The sequence below is a fragment of the Gadus macrocephalus genome, chromosome 7 (assembly GCF_031168955.1).
Source record: "Gadus macrocephalus chromosome 7, ASM3116895v1".
NCBI lineage: Eukaryota > Metazoa > Chordata > Actinopteri > Gadiformes > Gadidae > Gadus > Gadus macrocephalus.
In genome coordinates, this window is record NC_082388.1 from 12,055,536 (window position 1) to 12,079,992 (window position 24,457).

Sequence of the window (24,457 nt, forward strand, 5' to 3'; positions counted from 1 at the left end):
TAACTAAATGCATCTCTTTCGCCTGTACTGCGACATTAGTTTATTGAACACTGAACAATTGTAGGAACTCCCCAAATCCGCATATTTCATTCTCTGAAGTGCTTAAAGCAACATTATTTTCCCCTCGAGGCAGTTAGAGTCAGTAGAGTAAGTAGCGTTTCTTCCTGTCCCTCACCGTCCAGACGGGACCTCCCAGACTTCCCAGTGCCCCCCTGCCCGCCGCATGCCAGCCATCATCCCAAGGGGCATGGCTACGTGGCGGCCAACCCCTCGCCCCCCGCAGAGCACGAGTACCAGAGCATCGAAGCACACCCCGGGGGCGGGGCTCCGGGATACTCCAAAAAACGAAGTCACTCAGCTGAGCCAATCAACGGCTTCCCTCTGCCACCTGTGGACTACAAGTACGGTGGCCGGGCTGAAGGGCTTTGGGCGATGGCTCTAAAATCGTCGTTATTAAATTAATATAGATCTAGAAAGATATAATGATGAATTTCTATTTTGTTTCATTTATTATTTGACGCACAATATAATATAGTTTCATTTCATTTTATAATCTGCATTTATCAAAATGAAATACAGTAAAAAAAAAAATACATAACAAAGGCAACAAGATATAAATGATTGAATAAAATCATTATTTCTTTATATTCAATTTAGTTTTGAGATATGTTGAGTTAAGTTTTACGTATAAAATTAAAGAACTCTTGTTGTTGGTCTAAACTAACCTGTATCCCTACCTGTCTAAACTAACCTGTATCTCTACCTGTCCAAATTAACCCTGTATCTCTACCTGTCTAAACTAACCCTGTATCTCTACCTGTCTAAACTAACCTGTATCTCAACCTGTCCAAACTAACCTGTATCTCTACCTGTCCAAACTAACCCTGTATCTCTACCTGTCTAAACTAACCCTGTATCTATACCTGTCTAAACTAACCTGTATCTCTACCTGTCCAAACTAACCCTGTATCTCTACCTGTCTAAACTAACCTGTATCTCAACCTGTCCAAACTAACCTGTATCTCTACCTGTCCAAACTAACCCTGTATCTCTCTGTCTAGACTAACCCTGTATCTCTGTCTAAACTAACCTGTATCTCTACCTGTCCAAACTAACCCTGTATCTCTCTGTCTAGACTAACCCTGTATCTCTCTGTCTAAACTAACCTGTATCTCTACCTGTCTAAACTAACCTGTATCTCTACCTGTCTAAACTAACCTGTATCTCTACCTGTCTAAACTAACCTGTATCTCTACCTGTCTAAACTAACCCTGTATCTCTACCAGTCTAAACTCTCTCTACCTGTCTTAACTAACCTGTATCTCTACCAGTCTAAACTCTCTCTTCCTGTCTAAACTAACCCTGTGTCTCTACCAGTCCAAACTAACAGTGTATCTCTCTACCTGTCTTAACTAACCTGTATCTCTACCTGTATAACAGAGTTACCTGTCTCTCTCTACCTGTCTTAACTAACCTGTATCTCTACCTGTATAACAGAGTTACCTGTCTCTCTCTACCTGCCAGGTCAGCAGAGTTCCCTCCCAGCTCCAGATACCCCCCCCCAGGTCCCTCCATCCCCTCCACCCTGACTGCCTTCGCCTCTCCCGTGGGTGCTCTGCCCCCCACCCCTCACATTGGCCCGGGCTACTCCCTCCCACCCATACCTGCCCTGGGTAGTCGCATGGCCGTGGTTCCACCCCCTCCCGGACCCCCGCCCCCTCCCCTCCCTCCGGCCCCTCCCCCCCACATGGCGGGCTACGGTAAGGGAGGCTCGATGGCGTCGGACTCCAAGCCTGGGGGAGACGCCAGGAGCGACCTGCTCTCAGCGATACACATGGGTGAGTGGAGGCGGAGGGAAGCTGTGTCAAAGAAAACTCTGAGTCAATCCTGGAAGTGATATCGCGTTACCAATGGCTTGCTTTGACAGTGCGTGTTTTAAGAGCCAGATGGGAATATTATTATAATGTTATATATAAGATGTCATCCTAGATGCACAGGATCTAGGCCTACAGAGTTACAGGACATTTGCAGTAGGCTAATAGAAACTGAAATGATTCATTCTTAAGGATGTACAAATGGCAAGTTATGGTGATGTACAGTATTATGCATCAGAATTCCTGATATTTAATCGTTTACAGGAATCCAACTGAAGCAGGTTCCATTTAGACATTATATTACATATTGGACTAGATTTGATTATGTGTTGGACAGGAATCCATCTGAAGAAGGCTTGTTTTAGACATTATGTTACAAAATGTGGATTTTATTACATTATATTATGTGTTGCACAGGAATCCATCTGAAGAAGGTTTGTATTAGGCATTATGTTACACAATGTGTATTCTATTACATTATATTATGTGTTGCACAGGAATCCAGCTGAAGCAGGTTCAGGAGCTTCAAGAGCAGCAGAACAAGCCGGTTGGGAACGACGTGGCGACCATTCTGTCACGACGCATCGCCGTAGAGTACAGCGACTCCGACGACGACTCAGAGCTCGAGGACAATGATTGGTCGGATTAACCCATCAACTGAACCTTGGGGTCTAACAATCTCGGATCCAGCAATTTGACAATGCTAAAGCTGAACTTCTTCGGAAAATTCGTTGCATGTAACGCCCGTCTACAGAACCCAGCCCACGGCAACAAACAGGGTGTATCTGGTGCCATCTAGTGGAATTATTCTTAAACTTGTATGTTCTTCCAAAATGTGATAGGTACATCATTATTTATTTATTTGCTCGTTATTTATTTAAGTCAGTTAACTTAAAAGCCATGTTGAAAAGTTTAAGTTTTTACACAAAAGTGTATCTTTTGTGTGGTTAGCAACAATAAATGGGAGCTAGTTTCAGGTCATGTCTGAATAGTTTTTTCTGTCTACCATTAGATTTTATATGGAGATATGAATGCTGTTATAAATCCTATAAAACAATGGTTAGGACCTAGCTCTTTCCATTCGCCAAAGGTATAATTCTGGTAGAATTTTCAGGTTGTTGGGGAACTGAAGGGTTGCTTGATTGAATCCTCACACGTGTTCCGTACACCATTCCTCAGCAGTGTATGGACTACAGGTGGTCCTCCGGTTTGGAGTTAGTACATACATTTTCTGGCTAATTTTATACGTTTCAAACGTTGGACCCTGTGATTCTAGTGTTTCTTATGAAGGGGTGACTTGTAAGAAAATGTTTAAAATAGTCTGAAACTGCCTCAAAATAGTTAATAAAAGAATGAAAGAATGCATTTTCCCATACTTTAATTTTAAGATAAAACAATCAAAATAAGGTTTAGCAAAGATATGCATAGATTATTACAATTAATGTAAATGTGTCATGTCAAAAATTTGTGTTATGACCGAAGTGTGTAAATACATGAACTATCATTTATGTTTGTTCCTTTTTGTATCTATCCTGTCTTTACAATTTCATATGATATTATGTAGGTGGGAGGATAGGCCAATCTGATGTTAGTGTCTCAATTAGTATTGGACAAAAGATGAACAATCGAATGCATAATCAATCAATAAAAGGTATTTAATTGTACACTGCAATTTCAAATAGGCGTGAATAATGTAAAAATGGTCAGCTCACTTAACTCTTATTTTGAAAAAATTCAAAACAATTTATTATCTACATTTTTAAATTAAATTAAATTAAATGTATTCATACTATTATACATAATCAAAAAGTTGTTGATTATAACCTGCATCTTCAATTAAAGAAAATTAAAGAGTCGACGTGCCTGAGTCCCATTCTATGTTATGTTATTGTGATGCTCCTCCCAAACCCTGTTCCGGACTCCAGTCACATTCTACTCACCACAGCTCTATGGCTGACAGTTTAGCTCTTATTGTGAAGCTCCTCCCCCTTCCTGATCCCTCTTCTGTACGGTGGATGGAAGCAACCTGGACCATTCATATCAACACAAGGTATGTTTATCCAATCGCTGTAATTCTTATTTTGCTTTTTCGTTAAATGCCTTACACTTCGTCGAAGTTTGCCGTTTATTCTTTACGTCATCTAAATTATCAATCGATATCTCGAAGCTATCAAGTTTGGAGTGAGTGGCTAGCTGGTCACATGACCAAACGTTATACGCTCAAATCAGCTTTGCGACTTAAATACAACCACGTTCATTATGACCAACGAGGGAAGCTAATATATAAATCACTACAGTTAGCGAAAGATAGTTTGTTTGCCTTTCATCTCAAATGACAAGGGTATGTTCTTGCAGTGGTAGAATAACCTGTACAGTAGCTTGCTCGGCTACTGTACAGGTTGACCGTAGGGTAGTGCTCATCGGTCGTTGGATTGGCTGGTTGTAATTGTACTACGTAGGCACATTAAAGTTGTAGTATGTATTATGCAATTTGCTTGTAGCTTTGAGTACATGTCTGTACTCAATGCTGATCGATAATGATTGTATTAATGTTATCAATAATCACATCCTATAACCGCGATATTGTACAAATAAAAAATACTGTCCGGTCCGTAACTTTCCCTTTTGTTAACATGTCATTTTTCTATAGTAGCCCAGAGCTCGAAAACGGCTTTGTTAGCTTATCTTGGTTATCTAAAGATCTTACATATACTTGTAAATTGGGACTTTTAGTTTGACAGACGAAATAACAAAAAATTGGGGAAGAAAACTCAAGAACCTCATTAGTTGACGCTTGGCTTCTCGATTATGTCGTAGAGGACAATGTCATCCTTTGGGAATTACGTTCTGTCATCTTATTGGCCAGTACAGGCCACCGTAGCTTGTGTTGCGTTTGACTTTGTGTTGTTGCGTATCATTTTATGTTTCTGTGTATGTGTCTCTTTACAATGCATGTTCTTATCATCTGACAGTGAAAAGTTTGGGTCAGGATGGAATCGGCTAATCTCCCCATGATCAAGGATGAGGAGAGGGAAAGCCTGTTTGGATATGTACACGGCGTTTCCGGTCCAGGTGTGGAAAATGTGTGTGTGTGTGTGTGTGTGTGTGTGTGTGTGTGTGTGTGTGTGTGTGTGTGTGTGTGTGTGTGTGTGTGTGTGTGTGTGTGTGTGTGTGTGTGTGTGTGTGTGTGTGTGTGTGTGTGTGTGTGTGTGTGTGTGTGTGTGTGTGTGTGTGTGTGTGTGTGTGTGTGTGTTATTTATCCATGGCAATAACACCAGTCGTCTTAATCATGAATCTAAAACCCAATGATAACAATTTCAAACAGATTAATGAATAAATATATAAGTTATTTACCTGTGAAAGGTACTTGATGTTTTCTTTTTGTCTCTCTACATCCATTGCCGTTACCCTGAACAGTGGTGACGGCCACTTCAATGGCGGGAGCGGCTATGTACGAGCTGGTGCGTGTTGGCCACAGTGAGCTGGTGGGAGAGATCATCCGCTTGGAGGGGGACATGGCCACTATCCAGGTCTACGAAGAGACTTGTATCCCTTACTCGCAATTTATTTTGGTGTCTCATTGTGAATCTGTCTAGGTGTGGATCGGTGTCCAGGTTTGGGTCATTGTTTAGTTGTGATCCTGGGTCTTAGTCTAGATGTGATTCTGCATCTAGGTGCGTGTCTTTCTAGATATGGGACTTGTATAGATGTGATTCTGTGTCTAGGTATGGGTCTTGGTCATGTGTGATTCTGTGTCTTGGTGTGGGTCGTGGTCTAGATGTTATTCTGTGTGTAGGTGTTGGTCAGTGTCTGGTTGTGATCCTGTGTCTAGGTGGGGGTCATTGTCTAGTTGTGGTCTCTTGTTGTCCCTCCTGAACCTGGTGCCACAGCGGGTGTATCCGTGGGAGACCCTGTCCTGCGCACGGGGAAGCCCCTCTCGGTGGAGCTGGGCCCCGGCATTATGGGCTCCATCTTCGACGGCATCCAGCGGCCGCTGAAGGACATCAACGACCTCACCCAGAGCATCTATATCCCCAGAGGGGTCAACATCGGAGCCCTGAACAGAGACATCAAGTGGGAGTTTACCCCCGGTCAGAGCATGAGAGTAAGAGAGAGACACACCTCGCACCTTCACAATCATCTAACTCACTAGTGGTCTTTAAACCGTGGGATGCGACCAATAAGGTGGTCTCCGCAGAGAACCAAATGGGTCGTGGGATGGCCACAATAAACCATTTATTATGACCTGTCGTTTATAAGGATAATTGGTTTCCTTGTATGTTGTTGTTGCAACATTCATGTTCGTCTTTAACTTTGATTGCTCTATCTCTGCCTATGTCTTTCTCTCTCTCTAGGCTGGCAGCCACATTACAGGTGGGGACATCTATGGGACGGTGTATGAGAACTCTCTCATCAAACACAAGCTGATGCTCCCGCCACGCAACCGGGGGACCGTAACGTGGGTCGCACCAGCAGGAAATTACGATGTCACTGTGAGTCATTTCTTTCAAAATAAGAGTCCCCTTGGCCGTAGTGTTTGGCAATATCTAATGTAAGAAGCTTATAAAACCCTTTTAGACTAGCATTGTGATTAACTAATATACAAATAAAAATAATACAGCTTTATGAATACACTTTTTCTGACTCTTTGCAGTTGACAAGGATCTCAACAAGCCGGTTGAGTTTTGGTTCTGTCTTGTTTCATTAGGATATCGTTCTTGAGCTGGAGTTTGAAGGCGTGAAGGATAAGTTCAGCATGATGCAGGTGTGGCCTGTGCGCCAAGTCCGCCCGGTGACGGAGAAGCTGCCAGCCAATCACCCGCTGCTCACCGGTCAGAGGGTGCTGGATGCTCTGTTTCCGTGAGTCGTTATATTTCGTGGATATCAATATAGAAACGTAGGTATAAAAACAATTTTATTTGGCTTAATTCCAAATAATACTGTCTACAGATGGTTAATTGAGCTTCACAACGTCTAGAATGCATTCTGTTCAGTTTCACAGTTGGTTTTAGTAGAACTGCTCATGTTTAAAATTTGTATTTTCCTGAGTCTGTGCATCCCATTCACTTTAGCAGACTGACAGTAGGAATTACTTGATGGGAAGGAGGGGAAGTGTTTCCCTGTGACAAAAACTTGGATTGAATATTGTTGGCCTTTAGACACATATCTGAAAGAATTAAGCAAATAATGTACTGTATTGCTAAATAACGATGCACTGATTTGATGCATGATTACAATTTTTAACTATCACTAAAATGTAAAAGTCTCTCTTTTAAGATCTTTCAAACTGTGTAGCCTTTTATTGACCTTAGCGGACCTCTACTGATGACTCATTCAATCATGTACGCTCGTCTCGACCTCCTGCTCCAGGTGTGTGCAGGGCGGGACCACGGCTATCCCCGGAGCTTTCGGCTGCGGCAAGACTGTCATCTCCCAGTCCCTGTCCAAGTACTCCAACAGTGAGGTCATCATCTACGTGGGCTGTGGAGAGCGAGGGAATGAGATGTCAGAAGTACTACGAGACTTCCCTGAGGTGGGTCGAAGAACTGTGGATCTGAGCCCAAATCTTCTGGGTTGCTATGGGCTCTATTCACCTGGCGGTCATCTTGGTTCTGATACGGCATCCGGTTTCTGCACAAAAATGGAACCAAGACGGCTACTAAGGGAATACGTTTGTATCCACAGGATAAGATTGCCAAACGACACCAAAGCTGATATGTGTCTCAAAGAATCACAGGTTTCATAGTTGCATGACACAATGGCATGCATTTGTGGAGATATATTCACATGTTAAATTGGTTTGCAGTTCACAAATATTGACATGGCAAATGTATTGTTTGCTTTTTCCATATCATCTAAACCGGTTCATCTGTTGAAAAAGGGTCTATTAACTGATTGCCGCAGGGGGGACTAACAATTAACCAACCAGAGGCACAGGCAGGACTGACACTGTTGTGGGACATTATCAAGCTGTGCGCCAGGACCTAGCAGGAGTCGCAACGATAAAGTGGAGATGTTTTACATACCTCCAGTGTTTACTTAAAACGATGTGGTAGGATCAAATGGCACATGACCCATGGGCAGTATATCCCCCGTTAATCCTCATGTCTTATCACTAATGTTTGTGTTGCCTGGCAATAGCTCACCATGGAGGTCGACGGCAAGGTGGAGAGCATCATGAAGAGAACGGCCCTGGTCGCCAACACATCCAACATGCCCGTAGCCGCCAGAGAGGCTTCTATCTACACAGGTAACGGACACGCCCTCCTGAAGAGTCTCCTCTTTACACTATTGACACTATGGTTCTACTTTTTCTTCTTCTCATGAGACAGATAGTCCATATACCTTTTTTTTTTTTTTATGCATATGCACATTTAGTGCCATTGTAATGGTTACAATCAACCATTTTGAATAATATCTGCATTCCTGCACAGGTAGAGGCGCTGCACATTTTTAATGGAACCCCCTATCAGTAGGATTCCCTTAGGACAAGTGACTATTTGCATTACTTTCATCAAAAGTAAATCTTTTCCACAATTCCATTCAATGCACATAATGTTGCATATAGTATACTTTTATACAAACTACAGCACTAACAGGCTCCGTTAGTGAGTAACCCGTTACATGTAGTGTTCACCTGTTACATGTACTGTCCACCTGTTAACTGCATTCTTCCACACTCTACCACTACTCAGAATCAGAATCAGAAAAGGTTTATTGCCAAATACATTTACACATATTAGGAATTTGTCTTGGTATTCGTTGCGCACGATCTTAACAAACAAACAATAAACAATAATGCAAGTATTGAATTATAAGTACTGAAAAAGATGAGAGTAAATAAAAAATAAATAAATAAAGATACTCTATATCCTCATCGTCCTCATCGTCATCCGCTTATCCGGGGTCGGGTCGCGGGGGGAGCAGCTCAAGCAGGGGGCCCCAGACTTCCCTTTCCTTTTGATACTCTATATACATATACATATGCACCGTAATAAGATAAGAAGATAAGATAAGGTAAGAAAGATAAGAAAGAGAGGAGAGGACTAGGGAGAGCGTTCCACTTCCAGCCTGAGGTTCCCACAGCCTACCTGCCCACCTGCCACCCATCCCCTACATGCTCCTAAATGAGTCGCACTAACTTGCTTTGGATAAGTGTGTGTTAAAATGCTACAGTGGTGACCCATACCCATATTTGGGTCAGTAGGCCAGTGGGTTGACTGGGTTCCTGTGTTGCGTCTGCAGGCATCACCCTGTCTGAGTACTTCAGGGACATGGGCTACAACGTCAGCATGATGGCCGACTCCACCTCCCGCTGGGCCGAGGCCCTGAGAGAGATCTCCGGTAGACTGGCTGAGATGCCCGCCGGTGAGTGGAGCTGACGGGTTGAGAGGTTCCTACAAGATATGAATGGACTGTTCTTATATCAGTGTGGATGTGGTCTGTTATAATATTGTATATATTCCATATATTCTTTTGTGCTATGGTGAACAGACAGTGGTTACCCGGCCTACCTGGGCGCGCGGCTGGCCTCCTTCTACGAGCGGGCGGGGCGAGTCAAGTGCCTGGGGAACCCGGAGAGGGAGGGCAGTGTCAGCATCGTCGGGGCGTGAGTTCTGTACCGGATTACGTTTCTGCGACATTCCACCATCTTGCTGTTTGGTTTCTACTCGTCTGTTCCCAGGAACAGCCCGGTGGTTTTAATGGATAGGGCGATGAAATCAATGGACGCAATGCGTTGTATATTGCATGCAATTTATGGATGTAATGTATTACATCCGACAACTTAATACTTTATAAAGTTGTGAGAATTTCCTCCGCTCTTTTAATTTTCTTGCAGTGTATCGCCCCCCGGTGGTGACTTCTCAGATCCCGTTACCTCTGCAACCTTGGGTATTGTACAGGTGCGTTGCGAGTTACTAATTTAGTAAGGACTTGTTCATTTTTTTTTAACATAGATTGAAGGTGCCACAGTATTGTTACATACAAATGGACATAGCCTTACATTGTGGCTCCATTCCTTCATCATTCCCAGGTGTTTTTAGGATTAGATTAGATACAACTTTATTCATCCGCCGTTCGAGAAATTTGTATGTTGCAACAGCCCAGCAGCAGTAGAAAAACAGGATAAAACTACAATACAATACATTTTTTGTCTGGTTATGGAATGATTTCAATGACGATGATGATTATGATCATTGCCAATGCGGTGAAGTCATGGTTGACGTTACTTTCCGCGTGGTCCTCCTCGTCCCTGGCCGCTGCCAGGTGTTTTGGGGACTGGACAAGAAGCTGGCCCAGAGGAAGCACTTCCCCTCGGTCAACTGGCTGATCAGCTACAGCAAGTACACGCGCGCGCTGGACGACCACTACGACAAGCACTTCCCCGAGTTCGTGCCGCTGCGCACCAAGGCCAAGGAGATCCTGCAGGAGGAGGAGGACCTGGCCGAGATCGTACAGCTGGTCGGCAAGGTAAAGGCCCTCCCACGCCATGGGTCCTTCTTGGACACGATGGTGCAACATTGTTGATTTGTAGTTTAATCAAAGAGTTTTGGACCAGATGTGTATCGATTGTGTGATGTTGTTGCAATCTAATGGAATGCCACTACTTTTTATGATTACTTAATAGAAAGATCATTGACTCGATACATTTTTGTGTTTGTTTAGGCGTCTCTTGCGGAAAGCGACAAAATCACTTTAGAAGTGGCGAAACTCATCAAAGATGACTTCCTACAGCAGAATGGATACACACCTTATGACAGGTAAAACGCCTGGCTCTGCATCTCCCACACACCTATTGACAGGGAAAATTTCACTTTACGTAGCTGGTGACAGGCAAAACAGAACAATTAAGATCTGCATTATTATGTGGATAAACATCTTGGGTCTACTTTGCTGTTCGCTTAAAGTCATTGTGCAGTGCTCGAAATATTGATTCAATGCGTAGTCCTAATGTTGCACCTTGTGACTCTAACAGCTGTCCTTGCTGATCTATGACGGTTAACACTAACCTGTTGACCTTACACCTCTCTGGTTGTTTTATTAAACTTCAGGGGGTCGGGCCCAGTGTAGGCCCACCTTGACCTCCGCTGCAGCAGTAGAGGAGACAGTCAGTCTGGTTGAACCTAAATCTCAGTAGAATCACCTGCTGATCGTCGACTCTAATGTTTTGATAAGAAAATGGGTCCACCCAGCAGTTAGAGCACTTGTAGTAATAACAGCACTAGTCCTACAAAGATAAGATAAATATAACACTGTGCACATATATTTAAATAAGGATTTTTGCGTAAAAGTGACAAGTGGATAAAGAAGTATTGCACATTAGGTATGCATCAGTCATGGTAAAATAGCAGCAACCATGGTTTTTCGTAGCTTTATAGTGCTGCTGTTTATTTTGTTTTATTTCGATTGAAATATTTATTAAATATATTTATTCTGTACGTGTGTAAGTGGCTGTTCACCTCATGATGAACAGTAAAAATCTCAAATACATTTCGGTCTATTAAGAACCCCAACTCTCTCCTCTCTTGTTTGGGGCTCAGGTTCTGTCCGTTCTACAAGACGGTGGGCATCCTGTCCAACATGATTGCGTTCTACGACCTGGCACGACACGCGGTGGAGACCACGGCGCAGAGCGACCACAGGATCACCTGGACCATGATCCGGGAGAGCATGGGAGAGATCCTGTACAAGATCAGCACCATGAAGTTCAAGGTCTCTGTGTTGTGTCTCCTCCCGCCCTGGACCAGGACTATAAATATTGTTGGGAATTTAGTTGATGCCTTTATGGTTGATCAATTTGATCAATATCAAGTGGCTATGAGTGTGGCTCCAGGCTGAAAGGTACTGGGTTTGATTCTGAATGTCTACTCCTATGTCTGCAGGTCTCCTTGAGTATGCCCCAACTCTGAGCTGCTCTTTGAAAGCCATTGATCTGAACTAACTGTAAGTCGCTCTGGATAAAAGCATCTACACAATGACTAAAATGTTCATTTTATTTCTGAACGCAGGACCCGGTGAAGGACGGTGAGGCTAAGATCAAAGCAGACTACGCCCAGCTACTGGACGAAATGCAGAACGCCTTCCGCTCGCTGGAGGACTAAAGCTCTTCATCTGTCTCAGTGTGGTGTGTTTGTGTGTGTGTGTGGTACATATCAAAGTTGTCCCTCGTACCCCCCCCCTTCCCCCAACCGACCAATCAGTACTCAGCGTTTCGCACTCTTGAAACATTCCGCTTTATTGTCATATCGTCTTAGAATTGATTGATGTCAATCCAACCTTCGCTTGTCGGCTTCCAAGGATATGGGAAGGGAATCAGCAAGGTCATCTTCAGAAAAAGCTTTTGGGTCTTTTTTCTGTGTTGCACTTATCCTGACTTGATCCCCCCCGCTTGTGAGTTAATCATGAGTTAAGTTGAAATCGCCCCAATCAGTCAGACGGTAATCAATCAATGGTGTCACCTGTACTACACGAATTGGAGAATTGGTCTACCCGGTGTGACTAACGCACAAATATAAGCGCACAGCAAACGCAACCGTACTGGTAAAAGGGTAAAGGGATGGAAACACCCAAGTTTGTATCTGTGAAAGCTTTCTGTTGTCTTCTACCTCCCAGGAGTGATGGTCATTTTGTCTTGGTTTGCTCTCTTATTGTGAAAAAAGTAGAACAATTGAGTTGTTGTGATTGTCATTCTGTTCGGTTTACGTGTTTTATTGTATTAAGGTTTATTTTAAACTATAAATACATTGATGTGGAAATTGTTGCGTCTTCTTACTGATACATACTATCTGCTCATTTCCAGTCACTGCAGTCTTGTCAATATTTCTTTATTGCATTCTTTTAAATTAAAGTTGAAAAGATTTGTGAATAATACAAATGAAAGAAAAGGTTAGGGTCAGTTGCTTGGAATTTGTTCCAGCCCTCGCAGAGCACAACTCCCAAAAATGTAAACGGGGCTCCATTTCACGACCAGATGTCATGATGATCAGCCCTTTGTGAAATCAAAAGGGGAAATGCCCACTCAGACGCATAATCGACAGATGAACTCCAGCCTACCAGTTCACACAGTCCATCAGTAATCTCCTTAGGTGTGTGTGAAGTCACAATAGCATGGATAAAGTAATGGCAAATCCAGCTGACCCCAGGTAGTAAAGCAGGGCCTGTTTTTTAAATAGTTAACAGTTGCCATCTTTGAGTGTACATGTGATCCGACTTCTTTATCCCCAAAATATTTTGTTCTGATTCATGCAATAGTTTTATAGTTGGATAAAACATTGAAACAGGAAAACCTTTTTCATTATTCTGTAGGCTTTTTTCTTTTAATAAATCACTACAATGGCAACAGAAAACAAACCAGTACTAGTAGTAGTAGTTAAAGGAAATATGAGGCAGATATCAGGACGGTCGGGGTCATTCCCCCATTAAAGGAAGCATTCCAGTGGTGCTATGAAAGCAAAAACCGTCTACGAAGGGCATCCTCCCGAGTTCTCCCTTCTGCGGCTGGCTCCAGCTTAACCAGCCATAGAGTGGTCCGCTCTAGTTTGATTTATCTATAATTTTTTATAATGAATGCCACATGGTGAGTGTATAAATGCCTTTACTGCATTACTCCATTCAAAATACTTTATCTCTGCTTCCAGGCTCCATCAGAGCTAATGGAGGCTCTCTCAGGAGCTGGGTAAAGCCTTTTTCTTCACATTGATTTTTTTCTTTGGATACTATCATTCACATTGGACATTAGCCGATCTCACCCCTGACCACCTTTACCACGCTCTATATATACCCTAAGCATTGTTATCGTAAACCAGATGTACTCGCAGGAGCGCATTCAAATTGTACACGCATGAAATGGCCTGGTGCCTCGCAAAGGGCTGTGTTGATAAAATCAGTTCATGTTTTATATATATTTATATATATTACTATTTATGATATTGCTGGTCTCAAGTGCATGATTAGGTTATGTGTTTTCGCTCCCTTGGGCAAAGGAAGTGATTTGATCTGGTAGGAAAGTGCCACATAATAACCAACCACTGTCTCAGTTAAACATGAAATGACCGTTGTTGGTTCAACTCCTTTTTCCTTCTGATAGTAAACTCTTTTTAATTATGATTAGCCTATAATGGTAGCATTCCATGATATTGATTATTGTTAATTAAGGTACATTATAAAGAAATACATTGCATCGTTAAACCATGTTCAACTCTATGTAATGCATAATGAACACGCTTTAAAAAAAATATTAATACATTTAAGCACTGAATTATGCCAGGGGATAGCTTAAGCCTTGGTCTTGTCTCATCACACACACACACACACACACACACACACACACACACACACACACACACACACACACACACACACACACATAGACGCAAACACTCGTTTGCGTCTATGTGTGTGTGTACAGATGCATACACATAAATATACACATACACATGCACACACACACACACGCACACACACACACACCGAACACACACACACACACACACACACACACACACACACACACACACACACACAGACACACAGACACACACACACACACACACACACACACACACACACACACACACACACACACACACACACACACACACACACACACACTTCTAGAGTGTTCTCCTAGAGGTCAGGTGTCTCTGGGGAGGAAACTTGAGTCAACAGGGTGTGGCCTCCCACTCTGGGTCTCTTGGTCTTCAATCTCCAGCGTTTCAGTGTTCTCATGTTCCCAGCGTGGATCCCCATCTCATCTCTGCCACCACCACCACCACCGTGGAATTACAAAGAGTGGTGGACTCAGAACAACCTGACCCTCACACACAGAGCTGTGGAGGGACTCTGGCATCGGACTGGGCTGTACCTATATTTACCAGTCATTGTAAAGCCAAAGATCCTCAATAGGAATACAGACGGGGGGCGAGGAAGAGCCCGAGCGCTGCCATGGCTCAACTCGCACTGTTTTATGACAGCTGACTCCAAAGGAAGGTGGAGAGCAATGCGACCACAGAGCAAATTGTTATCAGGAATCCCAGTTATGTAGCCTGCCCTTCTCAAAGTGTCTATGCAGTGTTAGGACTCCTTCAGCGGTGGGTTGCTCTAAGAAAAACAGCACCTCGTCTGCTGCAACCAGGGGAGAAATCTGTCTCACTTCTGTTCCCAGCTTGGAGGAAAAAAACATAATTACATTAACGGGTCGGCTGTCGACTTAAGAGCTTTCCGCTGTTAAGGAAGACTTTTCTTTGTTGTTGGGAATAGCTTGTTAAAGAAGAGGACGAAGATCTGCAATTTTGGGTACTTCACTCATCGGGAGGTGTGGAAACCTGAATTAAGCCTAATCTGCATACAAATTAAAAGGTGAGTCTGAATTTTCTTTTATACTTTTATCATCATATTGTGCATGATAATGGACTTACTTTGTATATCACCTTTCAGTCTGTGGCATTTAATAATCAAGAAAGTGCTAAAATTCAAATTATATTTTAATCATGTATTTTATTTGATATCTATCTTGATTCAGTAAAAAAATGTATCTACTTAAATCTGTAAATTCAGTCATATATTGTACATACATATAGGATGGAGATATTTATTTAAAATGTTGAATGCGTTGTTCCTGTAATGTCTCTGTAGGACAGATATAGGATATAGGCATAGAGATCTTTTATCCTCAACGTAAATAGTTATCTCATCAGCATATAGACCCAGGGTAGTTGGCCCAGATAGTGTTCCCGATGGTCGCAGTGGCCTTGTTTCAACAAATGAAATAAGCGTTTAGGGAATTAATAGATCAGGGAACTAATCCAATTAGGAAAGTAATATGTGAATATGTAATCCCCTACCAAATGGCACCTAGACATTCTTTAAAAGGGTTTTTAAAGAGGACATGGCAATGTATGACATTCATATTTATGTAGTTTTTTATTTCAATAGCTATCCATTCCGAGCATTCCCTGTATGTTATATATACATATTTTTTTTTAGATGAGTCGGAGTGCTACAATATGTGAGAGTGACTTCCGTGTGGCCACCAGTTTGTGTAGACCAGGGGTCGGCAACCCTAGGCACGCGTGCCACCACTGGCATGGGGCAGCATAATCATTCACAAAAAATATATACTTTTCTTTTATGTTATTATTAAAAAAATTCACAGCACAATGCGGCAGCATAATCATTCCTAACGATTTTTTTTTGCACTTAATTCTGTTTTGGGCATTTCCTCCCAGTGCAAATAATTTAAAATTAGTTACAGAAAGCAGAGTTCTGAAATGGGATCAATTAATAGTTTTAAACCTATGTTGTGAGTAATAGAAAAGAAAATATTTAAAATATGGTTGCAAGTGGTGTTGTTGCTGTATGCATCGCCTTCACATGGTTCTGCATAGCTGTACATGTCTTAAAGATATTGATGTGGATGGTTTCAACATTCTCATATATTCTCGTTTTTTACATTTCTCACAGTGCAAATATGTTTTTGAATGAGTTTCTGAAAATTGTGTTTTAAGATGGGACACATGTAATTATAATTTGTAAGCCCATGTTGCAAATATAAGAACCAAAAAACCATTTAAAATGTTGATGCATGATTGTGGACTATATGAAAATAGTACAATTCCAGGTCTTCTGGAAATGTTTTTGGTCGCTGTGTCATAATTCAGCTTCATTTTATATATTGTTGCTTAAGGCACACTCATTAACGAGAAAATGTCAAACTGGCTCTGCATGTTGAAAAGGTTGCTGACCCCTGGTGTAGACTGTTCCCCTAACCAAGCTGCCCCTATTCCCATCAGACCATGGCAGCACATTGTGTGGTGGGCTTACATATACTTTTATATATGTCTTTTATTTTATTTTGAAGTGTAGTGGGCACCTTTTCTTAGATGATGTGGGATACCTTTACGCAGACGTTTAGTCTCATCATTACACTTAGAGCATCAATCAATAAATCTGCAGGAGGTCATTGATCAGCCAACTTCCTTAACCATTACAACAAGGACCATTTACCATTCCCCTTATTCCTTGAACTACTCAGCGAAGCAAGGAAGGCAACTTATTCATCACATGTAGCGAAGTGACCGATATTGCTGTATTCTTTCCAATATCGCCAAGTCAACAGTATTGATATCATGTTGAACACCACTGAGTGTCCCTGTATCGTTTTTAATAACATCGTAAATGTCACGTTAGGCCATGTTGAGCTGTATCACCAGTCTGTTGGCAGGTGGCTGCGAGGCCGCTCCTCAGTGATTTATCATGAAATGGGAGAAGTTGAAGCCCCCGGAGCCAGACGACTCCATGTGCTGCTGCGAGTGTGACTGCCACCAGTATGGATGTTCCTGCCACTGTGAGGACCTAGATGAGGCCTGCAACAGGTGAGGACTGAGGAGAGGTGCTTGCTGGTGTTTTGAGGCCTTGGAAATGGCTCTCTTCAATGAGGTATATCTCCTGATAACAATTTTTCCTGATAAAACTGAGATAGCCATCTTTGGCGCAAAGAGACAGATAATTGCTGCTCATCTCAGTTCTCTGTCTCTGGAGAACAGCGGTGAAGCCGCAAATCTGGGTGTAATCATAGATGGTGATCTACATCCAAAGAGCCATATCAATCACATCACAAAATCGAATGAAAAATTTTGAACTGGACAGAGTAGCTATAGAAGTCAGGAGGACGAGACACACTTTGCAAAAAAGGTCTTGAACCTTGTCAAAGGCAATCAATGATTGTAATGTCCCCTGGGTCTTTCACCTGCTCAAACCATTTATCACTGACACCGGCTCTCGTCTCGGCCTAGGTGGCTGAAGGGTCCTTCCGGAGGTCAGAGGCCGTCCGTGCTGAACGCTGTGATCGACAGGCTGGAGTTCTCCATGGTTCCTGTCCTGGTTCTTCTCCCGCTGCTGCTGCGCCTGGCGGCCCTCCACGTCCTGCTCGGCGTAGTGGTGCTCAGCGCTCTGCCCTGCCTCCTGCTCTGGTACTACTACGCCACGCATCGCCGCAAGAGACGCACCCTCTTCTTCCTCACCCTCTCCCTCTACTCTCTGGCCTACATGTACTACCTCTTCCTCACCGAGATCCTGCCTCGGGGGGACGTGGGCCCCCGGCAGGTGTTGGTCGTGACGGCCGGGGTGGTGATCACCGTCGTCTCGCTGGTTCGTACCAAGAGGGGGCCAGGGTTCGTGGTGGCAGGGGCGATTCCGGCGGTGCCGGACAAACGCAGCGTTGAGATGGACAGAGGTGGGCCTCCTGAGGTGAGGAGCACCGGGGAGGAGACGCAAACCCTGGTGGTGAAGGGCCAGGGCAGCAGATGTGCGGTGTGTAAAGTGGTACGGCCGCCGCGTGCAGGACACTGCCGGATCTGTGGGTCCTGCGTCCAGAGACTCGACCACCACTGCATCTGGTGGGTTCTGAGAGATTCCAGGTCCTGCTTTAACGTGGGATGGTGTTAATGTGTTAATGTGTTTAGGGTGCTGTGCATGCCTTCCCCGCATGAGGCTGGTGTTCAATTCCCTGGTAGACTAGTGCTCAAGGGTTCAGATTCAAGGGCCTTCCCCTGCCTTCTGCTGCAGGACTCACATGTCAATTATTTGATATGGTACCTCGTTAGTATAGCGCCTATCACTGCCTGCTAGCTAGAGACCAGGGTTCACTATGTTGTCATTATGTTTTTATGAATCCCATATTTATTTTCCAAGAGGTAAAATATACTATTACTTTTGCAGAGGCTTTTATCCTATGCAAAGTGCTATACAGTGCATTTCAGCATCTTACTCAAGGTTGACCACATGTTAGGATGTGGACATTGGGGATCAAACCCAGAACCTTTTGACCTCGGAGTCCGAAAACCTTAACTGTATTCTACTAGGTTTTCTGATGCTGGAAACAAAATCAATTGAATTCCACAGAATCAAGACCAATGTTTGCTAGGTCAACAACAGCATTAATTCAAGTTCTTCTCAACAAACCTGTGTATAAAAGTGCATGAGGTTCGATGGGTGTGGATTAAAGTTCACCGGTCGCTGTGTTGTGCTGTGTTGTGTATTTGTATGTCTGGTGTGTCTATCTCACTGCGTACCGTAGGATAAACAGCTGTGTTGGAAAGAGCAACCACCGCTGCTTCCTGTTCACCCTGTCTGTGTTTTTGTTGACCTCCGTGTATGGGATTACTATGGTCCTGCACAGCCTGTGTCCTCACCAGCACCTCCTCACTGCCCTGCTCTACTGCCCTGGGGTCTACAACCAGTACAGGTACACTGTACTCTATCACTATGCAGTACCTCCTCACTGCCCTGCTCTACTGTCCTAGGGTCTACAACTAGTACAGTCACAACATACTCTATAAAGGTACCCCACACTCTATACAGGTACCCCACACTCTATACAGGTACCCCACACTCTATACAGGTACCCCATACTTCATATCCCATACTCTATACAGGTACCCCAAACTCTATAAAGGTACCCCATACTCTATACAGGTTCCCCAAACTCATACAGGTACCCCATACTCTATATCCCATACTCTATACAGGTACCCCAAACTCTATAAAGGTACCCCATACCCCATACTCACCTAGGTCAAAGGTCCTAGGTGCTGAACCTTTCCTGTTGTGTTGTTCTCCCCAGCACGGCGCTGTCCTTCACCTGTGCCTGGTACAGCAGCATGGTGACATTGGGTCTGCTCCACCTGCTGTTCTTCCAGGTCCTGAACATCAGCTTCAACGTGACGGAGCGCGAAGCCCAGGTCGCCCTGCGCTATAAGACGGGTCGCCGCCATCTGTTCGGCCTGGTGGTCGACACCGGCGAGTACTACAGGGGGTTCTTCCACAACTGGCTGGAGTTCCTCACCATGACGGACAGCACTGCAAGTGGCTTGGCCCCGATCAGACAGGCTAACTTGGTCTGAATCAGGACCTCAGGACCATTCGTGTTTTTTGTGTCAGTGTTCGTGAACAGGTTTCAGGTGGCATCCACCTGCATTTCTAGACTTTTATGAAACAACATATTCTTCCTCAATTTAATTGCAGAGGACTCTGTTGTTATTGATTTTTTTATGAATTTGAAAAAAAACAAATTGCTCTACTCTGATAGGCTGACAACCATCTCTATGATGTAACCTAGATACCACCATCTTGATATCTTCCACAATAAAATATGTTTGTCATTCACGTTCTGCTACCTTGAAATTTAATAGAATAGACTAATACAAAGGCTATGTATAGCATACATATGATACTATATATAATTGTATTGTTTTATATATAATTGAAATGTTTTGTTTATCCGGTTCCATTTGCAGTAATTCCCAGAATAGAAAAGAAACTTTCTGCGAATCATGCACATAAATAATTCATTCAGATTCATACTAGATGGATGCATGCCATGAATATATACACTTATATGTACCTCCCATACACATAGAGCTCCATTAAGAATAGGATTCGACTCAAAATCGACCAACTATGCCCTAGAGACTATGCTATGCAATGCACCTTTCTGCAACAACCCTTTCTACAACTTCGCTTAACTTTTGCTTTTTACATTTTCTGATAAATTTAAATATCTTCCTTTCTTTGTATACTATATATACTACATATTACCATATATCGATACATATGTGACATTAAATAGTATGTATATTACTACATACAACTTACTGGCAGTAAGTATTGAGATGCCTTTGAAATAATGCCAATGCAAGCCTGACCTCTGGTGGCAATGTATGATGTTTATATCCATCTCTTGAGCACTTACTCTCATTTACTGTAAAGTACATTCAATCACAATAATGACAAGAGGGAAATGTCATACACATTTCCGTAATGTGAACAACATCCATGTAAAGCCGAGATCAGAGTGTGATTATTAATAAAGGCAAAGTATTAATCGGAAAACAATGTCTTTAGAACATGCCAGGTTTGAGTTTGACCTTAGAGAAAAATGGTATAATCATTATTATTATTGCTTGTGTAATGCTATGCCCCTCCCACCACAGTGTTTTCTTATTATTTGATTCTACCCAATTAACTCCCTTAAAAGTCAATCATAAAATTCACTTAGCAGCCATCTAGGCTCTAAATCTTAACGCTACATCGGTGGTGGAACTGAATGTGGAATGATATCACAATGGCTGCATGAATAAGGCCCCTAGACAGGGTGACAGAGTGTTTGTACCTTAGCCTGGTTATTTTGGCAGAGGTGCCTTGAAGGAATTCCTGCATGAGTGTGGGTGTGTGCATGTGTCCACATCTGTCTACTGAGATTGGAGTTTGGGGCCCTCCTTAATGGAAAAAAAAGTTGACACCTGATAACTGCACATTCAACAGGCCTCTGTAGCTTCAAGCAAAAACACACACGTGTACTGTTTATAATGGACTGCACGTATATAAAAATGTTCCCGGCTAGTGAACCCTGGAGCTGCGCAGCCAGAAGAGCAGCTGTCATCAGGCTTAGTTTTAGCTGGTTTAACGACCAACCATTGACCTTGAGAATGTGTCAGCCTTACAACAATATCAGACTAAAAGTACAACTTCAGTCATTTTATGCTCATATCGCTAATCGCCACATTGGTAAAACACGAAGGAATCGACACAATGGGGGATCAAGGATACTTATGAAGTTAGTTAGAAAATGTGCAGTCATTTACACAGGCGACACATGGGGAAACAAGATGTATTGAATGTGGTTATGTCACAATCGTGAGAACATGTCACTCCTAATCACCTTCAACCCACTAACCTTGTCTGTATTCCCTGGCCTGTCCAAACAAGGCAAGGAAACCACATCAGAAAGTCGTATAGAGCAACACCCAGAGGAACATCCTGAGAACTAGTTAGGATAAGTGATATGTTGTTTTTCTAAATCTGGAACCCACCGTCATGTTTTACAATATTTTTAATGCTGACGTTTTAAATGAATATTCAATGAGAGTTTAGCCATCGTGAACCCTGAGTAAAACAATGTGTAAGATAGAATCAAAAGATTAGCGAGAGACCAGCACCTGCACCACAGATGAAAGGTGTTGTTATCAATCTTCATGTTGAGACAGGTAGCTCAGGGCAGATTACAGATCTACCTGGCAACAGGCCCTGACTGGCGCTCTATAGGGTCAATATCCTAAAGCACAGCAGATAGCTGTCAACAGCATGCCCTAAACCCCTGGCTCCTTTCTTCCCCAATCCCCCCGCCTGGCTCATCTGCAAACAAACTAACGAAATAATAAATATACCTTTATTAAGTCTGCATTGTTAAAAAAGTGGATAGACACAAATGCAAGGTGATTAAATACACACACAAATATGCATGCACACATACACACACAAACACACACACAGACACATATTTTTTATACACAAATACACTCACTCACAAAAACACACACACACACACACACACGCACACACACACACGCACATAAACACTGACATACAAACATGCACATACACAAATAACTATACACACACACGCACAGCATGCTGTTTTTTGTTGTGACTGCTGACAAGTGAATTTGTATCGTCTATGTCAGGTCAACAGAAACTACTGGAACACACAGCACACACACATTCTGCGCTGTTTACCATTTCCTCTGTATCATCTTCAGCTGCTTTTAAGGTTTTCTCGCCCTAAAATACCTCAGGTATTTCCACTCATATACGTGTGGAAAATATTTCTTCCCAGTAACGAATGGACTCAATTGCTCTGCACGTTTAAACCCATTCCCCCTCTGGGCTGTGTGTTTGTGTGTGTGTGTGTGTGTGTGTGTGTGTGTGTGTGTGTGTGTGTGTGTGTGTGTGTGTGTGTGTGTGTGTGTGTGTGTGTGTGTGCGTGGGTGCGTGCGTGCGTGCGTGCGTGTGTGTGTGTGTGTTTGTGTGTGCACACACTCCCCTACTGTACTATATAGGGGGTGACCAGCAAACCTTAGACCCAGAAATCGTAGTCAGACAGAATCGGCATAAGTATGGCAACAGCGTTGTTGAGCGTTTTGGGGATACTGCTGTGCTCTCTGCTTGTGACCTCTGATGTTGTACCCCAGGACAACTTTAACATCCAGGCGGTAAGACACTTAGTTACTGTAGCTGATGATCAATAATATTCACCAATTCATGATCAATTGCAATGCATCTAGCTTCCTAGGTTAAATTAGCCGGTAATGAGGCAGATTGAATACTTTTGTTGTCTAGTTCTACTTTATTGTATCACGAAAAATTAGATCCTTTACTAATAGGCATCTCCTTGTATAGGCATATACGTTCGTTGATGAATTCCATAATTTCTTTAGGCCACTTGCTTTGTTTGGATGTGTTCTTACACCTTCATTTGATGAAGTACATAGCTAATCTTATGATCTAATCGTGACTAACCAGACCGTTATTTCTGCTAAAGGCTTGCATAGCTATTAAGGCTTCAGCGTAGAGAAACAATAAAGAACAATCACTAAACGGAAGGCTTAATTATCTTTGGCCCTGAACTTTGAGAATATTGATTAATCATTTGAGGTCATGTTTGAGTATATGTAACCCTAACCCCACGGGTGTGTGTCTGCATATTAAAGGTGGCGGGGAAATGGTATCTGATCGGCTTCGCCACCAACGCCCAGTGGTTCGTGGACCACCGGGCCAGCATGAAGATGGGCACCGCCATACTGACCCCAACCGCCGCCGGGGACCTGGACATGTCCTACGCTAGTCTCAGGTAGCAGGCCTAGCGACTATAATATAAAATATTCTCAACGAATAACTTTTTCTAATAATATAACCTAATAATGCGAGCCTATTGTTTATTAATGTCCAGATCTGACGCATCATGTTGGAGAATGAGCCACCTGGCAAAGAAGACAGATGTTCCTGGAAAGTTCGTGTTCAAGAGCGAGCGTGAGTCTCCCTCACAAATACACACGTGCGCGCGCGCACACACACACACACACACACACACACACACACACACACACACAATCTTTGTCATCAATATTCTCTCCTTCCAGGAATGGACAACGATAACGACATGCGCGTGGTCGACGTCAAGTACGACGAGTACGCCCTCATATACACCCTCAAGACCAACGGCGGCGTTTCCACTGTCCTCAACAAATTATACGGTAAAACATGCCTCCAGTTTGACAAAAGATTTTTATAAGAGCCGTCACAAACCAGTTTACTAAACTGGAGTTTGCCTTGGCAGGCCGAGGGAACCAGCTCAACCCCCAACTATTGGAAAAGTTCGAGCAGTTTTCCCTGGAGAACGGTATTCTGCCCGAAAACATAGCCATCCTCCCTCAAAACGGTAGGGTAGCCCAAATATATAGATGTCACAGTTAAACAAACTTGAGTTCAATCACAATATCAATCCAAAATCAACAAAAAATGTTTAACCTTGGTTTTACTGCTCTTCTTTCTAGGGGAGTGCGCTGAGGCCTGATCGATGCAATGGGCTACAGCGAGAAGCATCGTCTCTGCACGTGGCGCCGAGACTATAGATGCCCACTGACGCACATTTACAATGGTATTTTCACTTGAGTGAAAATAATAAAAACTATTTGGTGCATATTCGTTGTCTTCAATCGAAAGATGGGTTTAAAATGGATCACGGT

The 24,457-nt window shown here is 43.1% G+C and overlaps 3 protein-coding genes across 4 annotated transcripts in view; all 3 read left to right on the forward strand.

Moving 5' to 3' along the window:
- Positions 1–3,538, forward strand: part of wasf3a (WASP family member 3a) — a 7,680-nt gene extending 4,142 nt beyond the window's left edge. For both annotated transcript variants that reach the window (XM_060056782.1, XM_060056781.1), the window contains exons 7-9: positions 183–401; positions 1,525–1,838; positions 2,372–3,538. In XM_060056782.1, the coding sequence (XP_059912765.1) occupies positions 183–401; positions 1,525–1,838; positions 2,372–2,523 (685 nt within the window). In that variant the 3' untranslated portion in view covers positions 2,524–3,538. The remainder of the gene's footprint in view (positions 1–182; positions 402–1,524; positions 1,839–2,371) is intronic.
- A 238-nt stretch (positions 3,539–3,776) lies between these two features.
- On the forward strand, positions 3,777–12,631 carry LOC132461579 (V-type proton ATPase catalytic subunit A-like). The gene is made up of 15 exons (XM_060056780.1): positions 3,777–3,924; positions 4,847–4,946; positions 5,292–5,420; positions 5,765–5,979; positions 6,230–6,367; positions 6,583–6,734; positions 7,245–7,407; positions 8,016–8,124; positions 9,120–9,242; positions 9,369–9,483; positions 9,715–9,778; positions 10,143–10,346; positions 10,542–10,636; positions 11,417–11,588; positions 11,885–12,631. The coding sequence occupies exons 2-15, from the start codon at positions 4,865–4,867 to the stop codon at positions 11,975–11,977; spliced, it is 1,854 nt and encodes a 617-aa protein (XP_059912763.1). The 5' UTR covers positions 3,777–3,924; positions 4,847–4,864; the 3' UTR covers positions 11,978–12,631.
- Positions 12,632–14,597: 1,966 nt separating this feature from the next.
- LOC132461585 (palmitoyltransferase ZDHHC23-A-like) lies at positions 14,598–24,411 on the forward strand. The gene is made up of 10 exons (XM_060056789.1): positions 14,598–15,233; positions 17,098–17,248; positions 17,669–18,271; positions 18,952–19,119; positions 19,498–19,735; positions 23,423–23,562; positions 23,662–23,741; positions 23,852–23,965; positions 24,049–24,150; positions 24,266–24,411. Exons 2-10 carry the CDS (start codon positions 17,130–17,132, stop codon positions 24,283–24,285), a joined length of 1,584 nt encoding a protein of 527 aa, XP_059912772.1. The 5' UTR covers positions 14,598–15,233; positions 17,098–17,129; the 3' UTR covers positions 24,286–24,411.
- Positions 24,412–24,457: the final 46 nt, after the last annotated feature.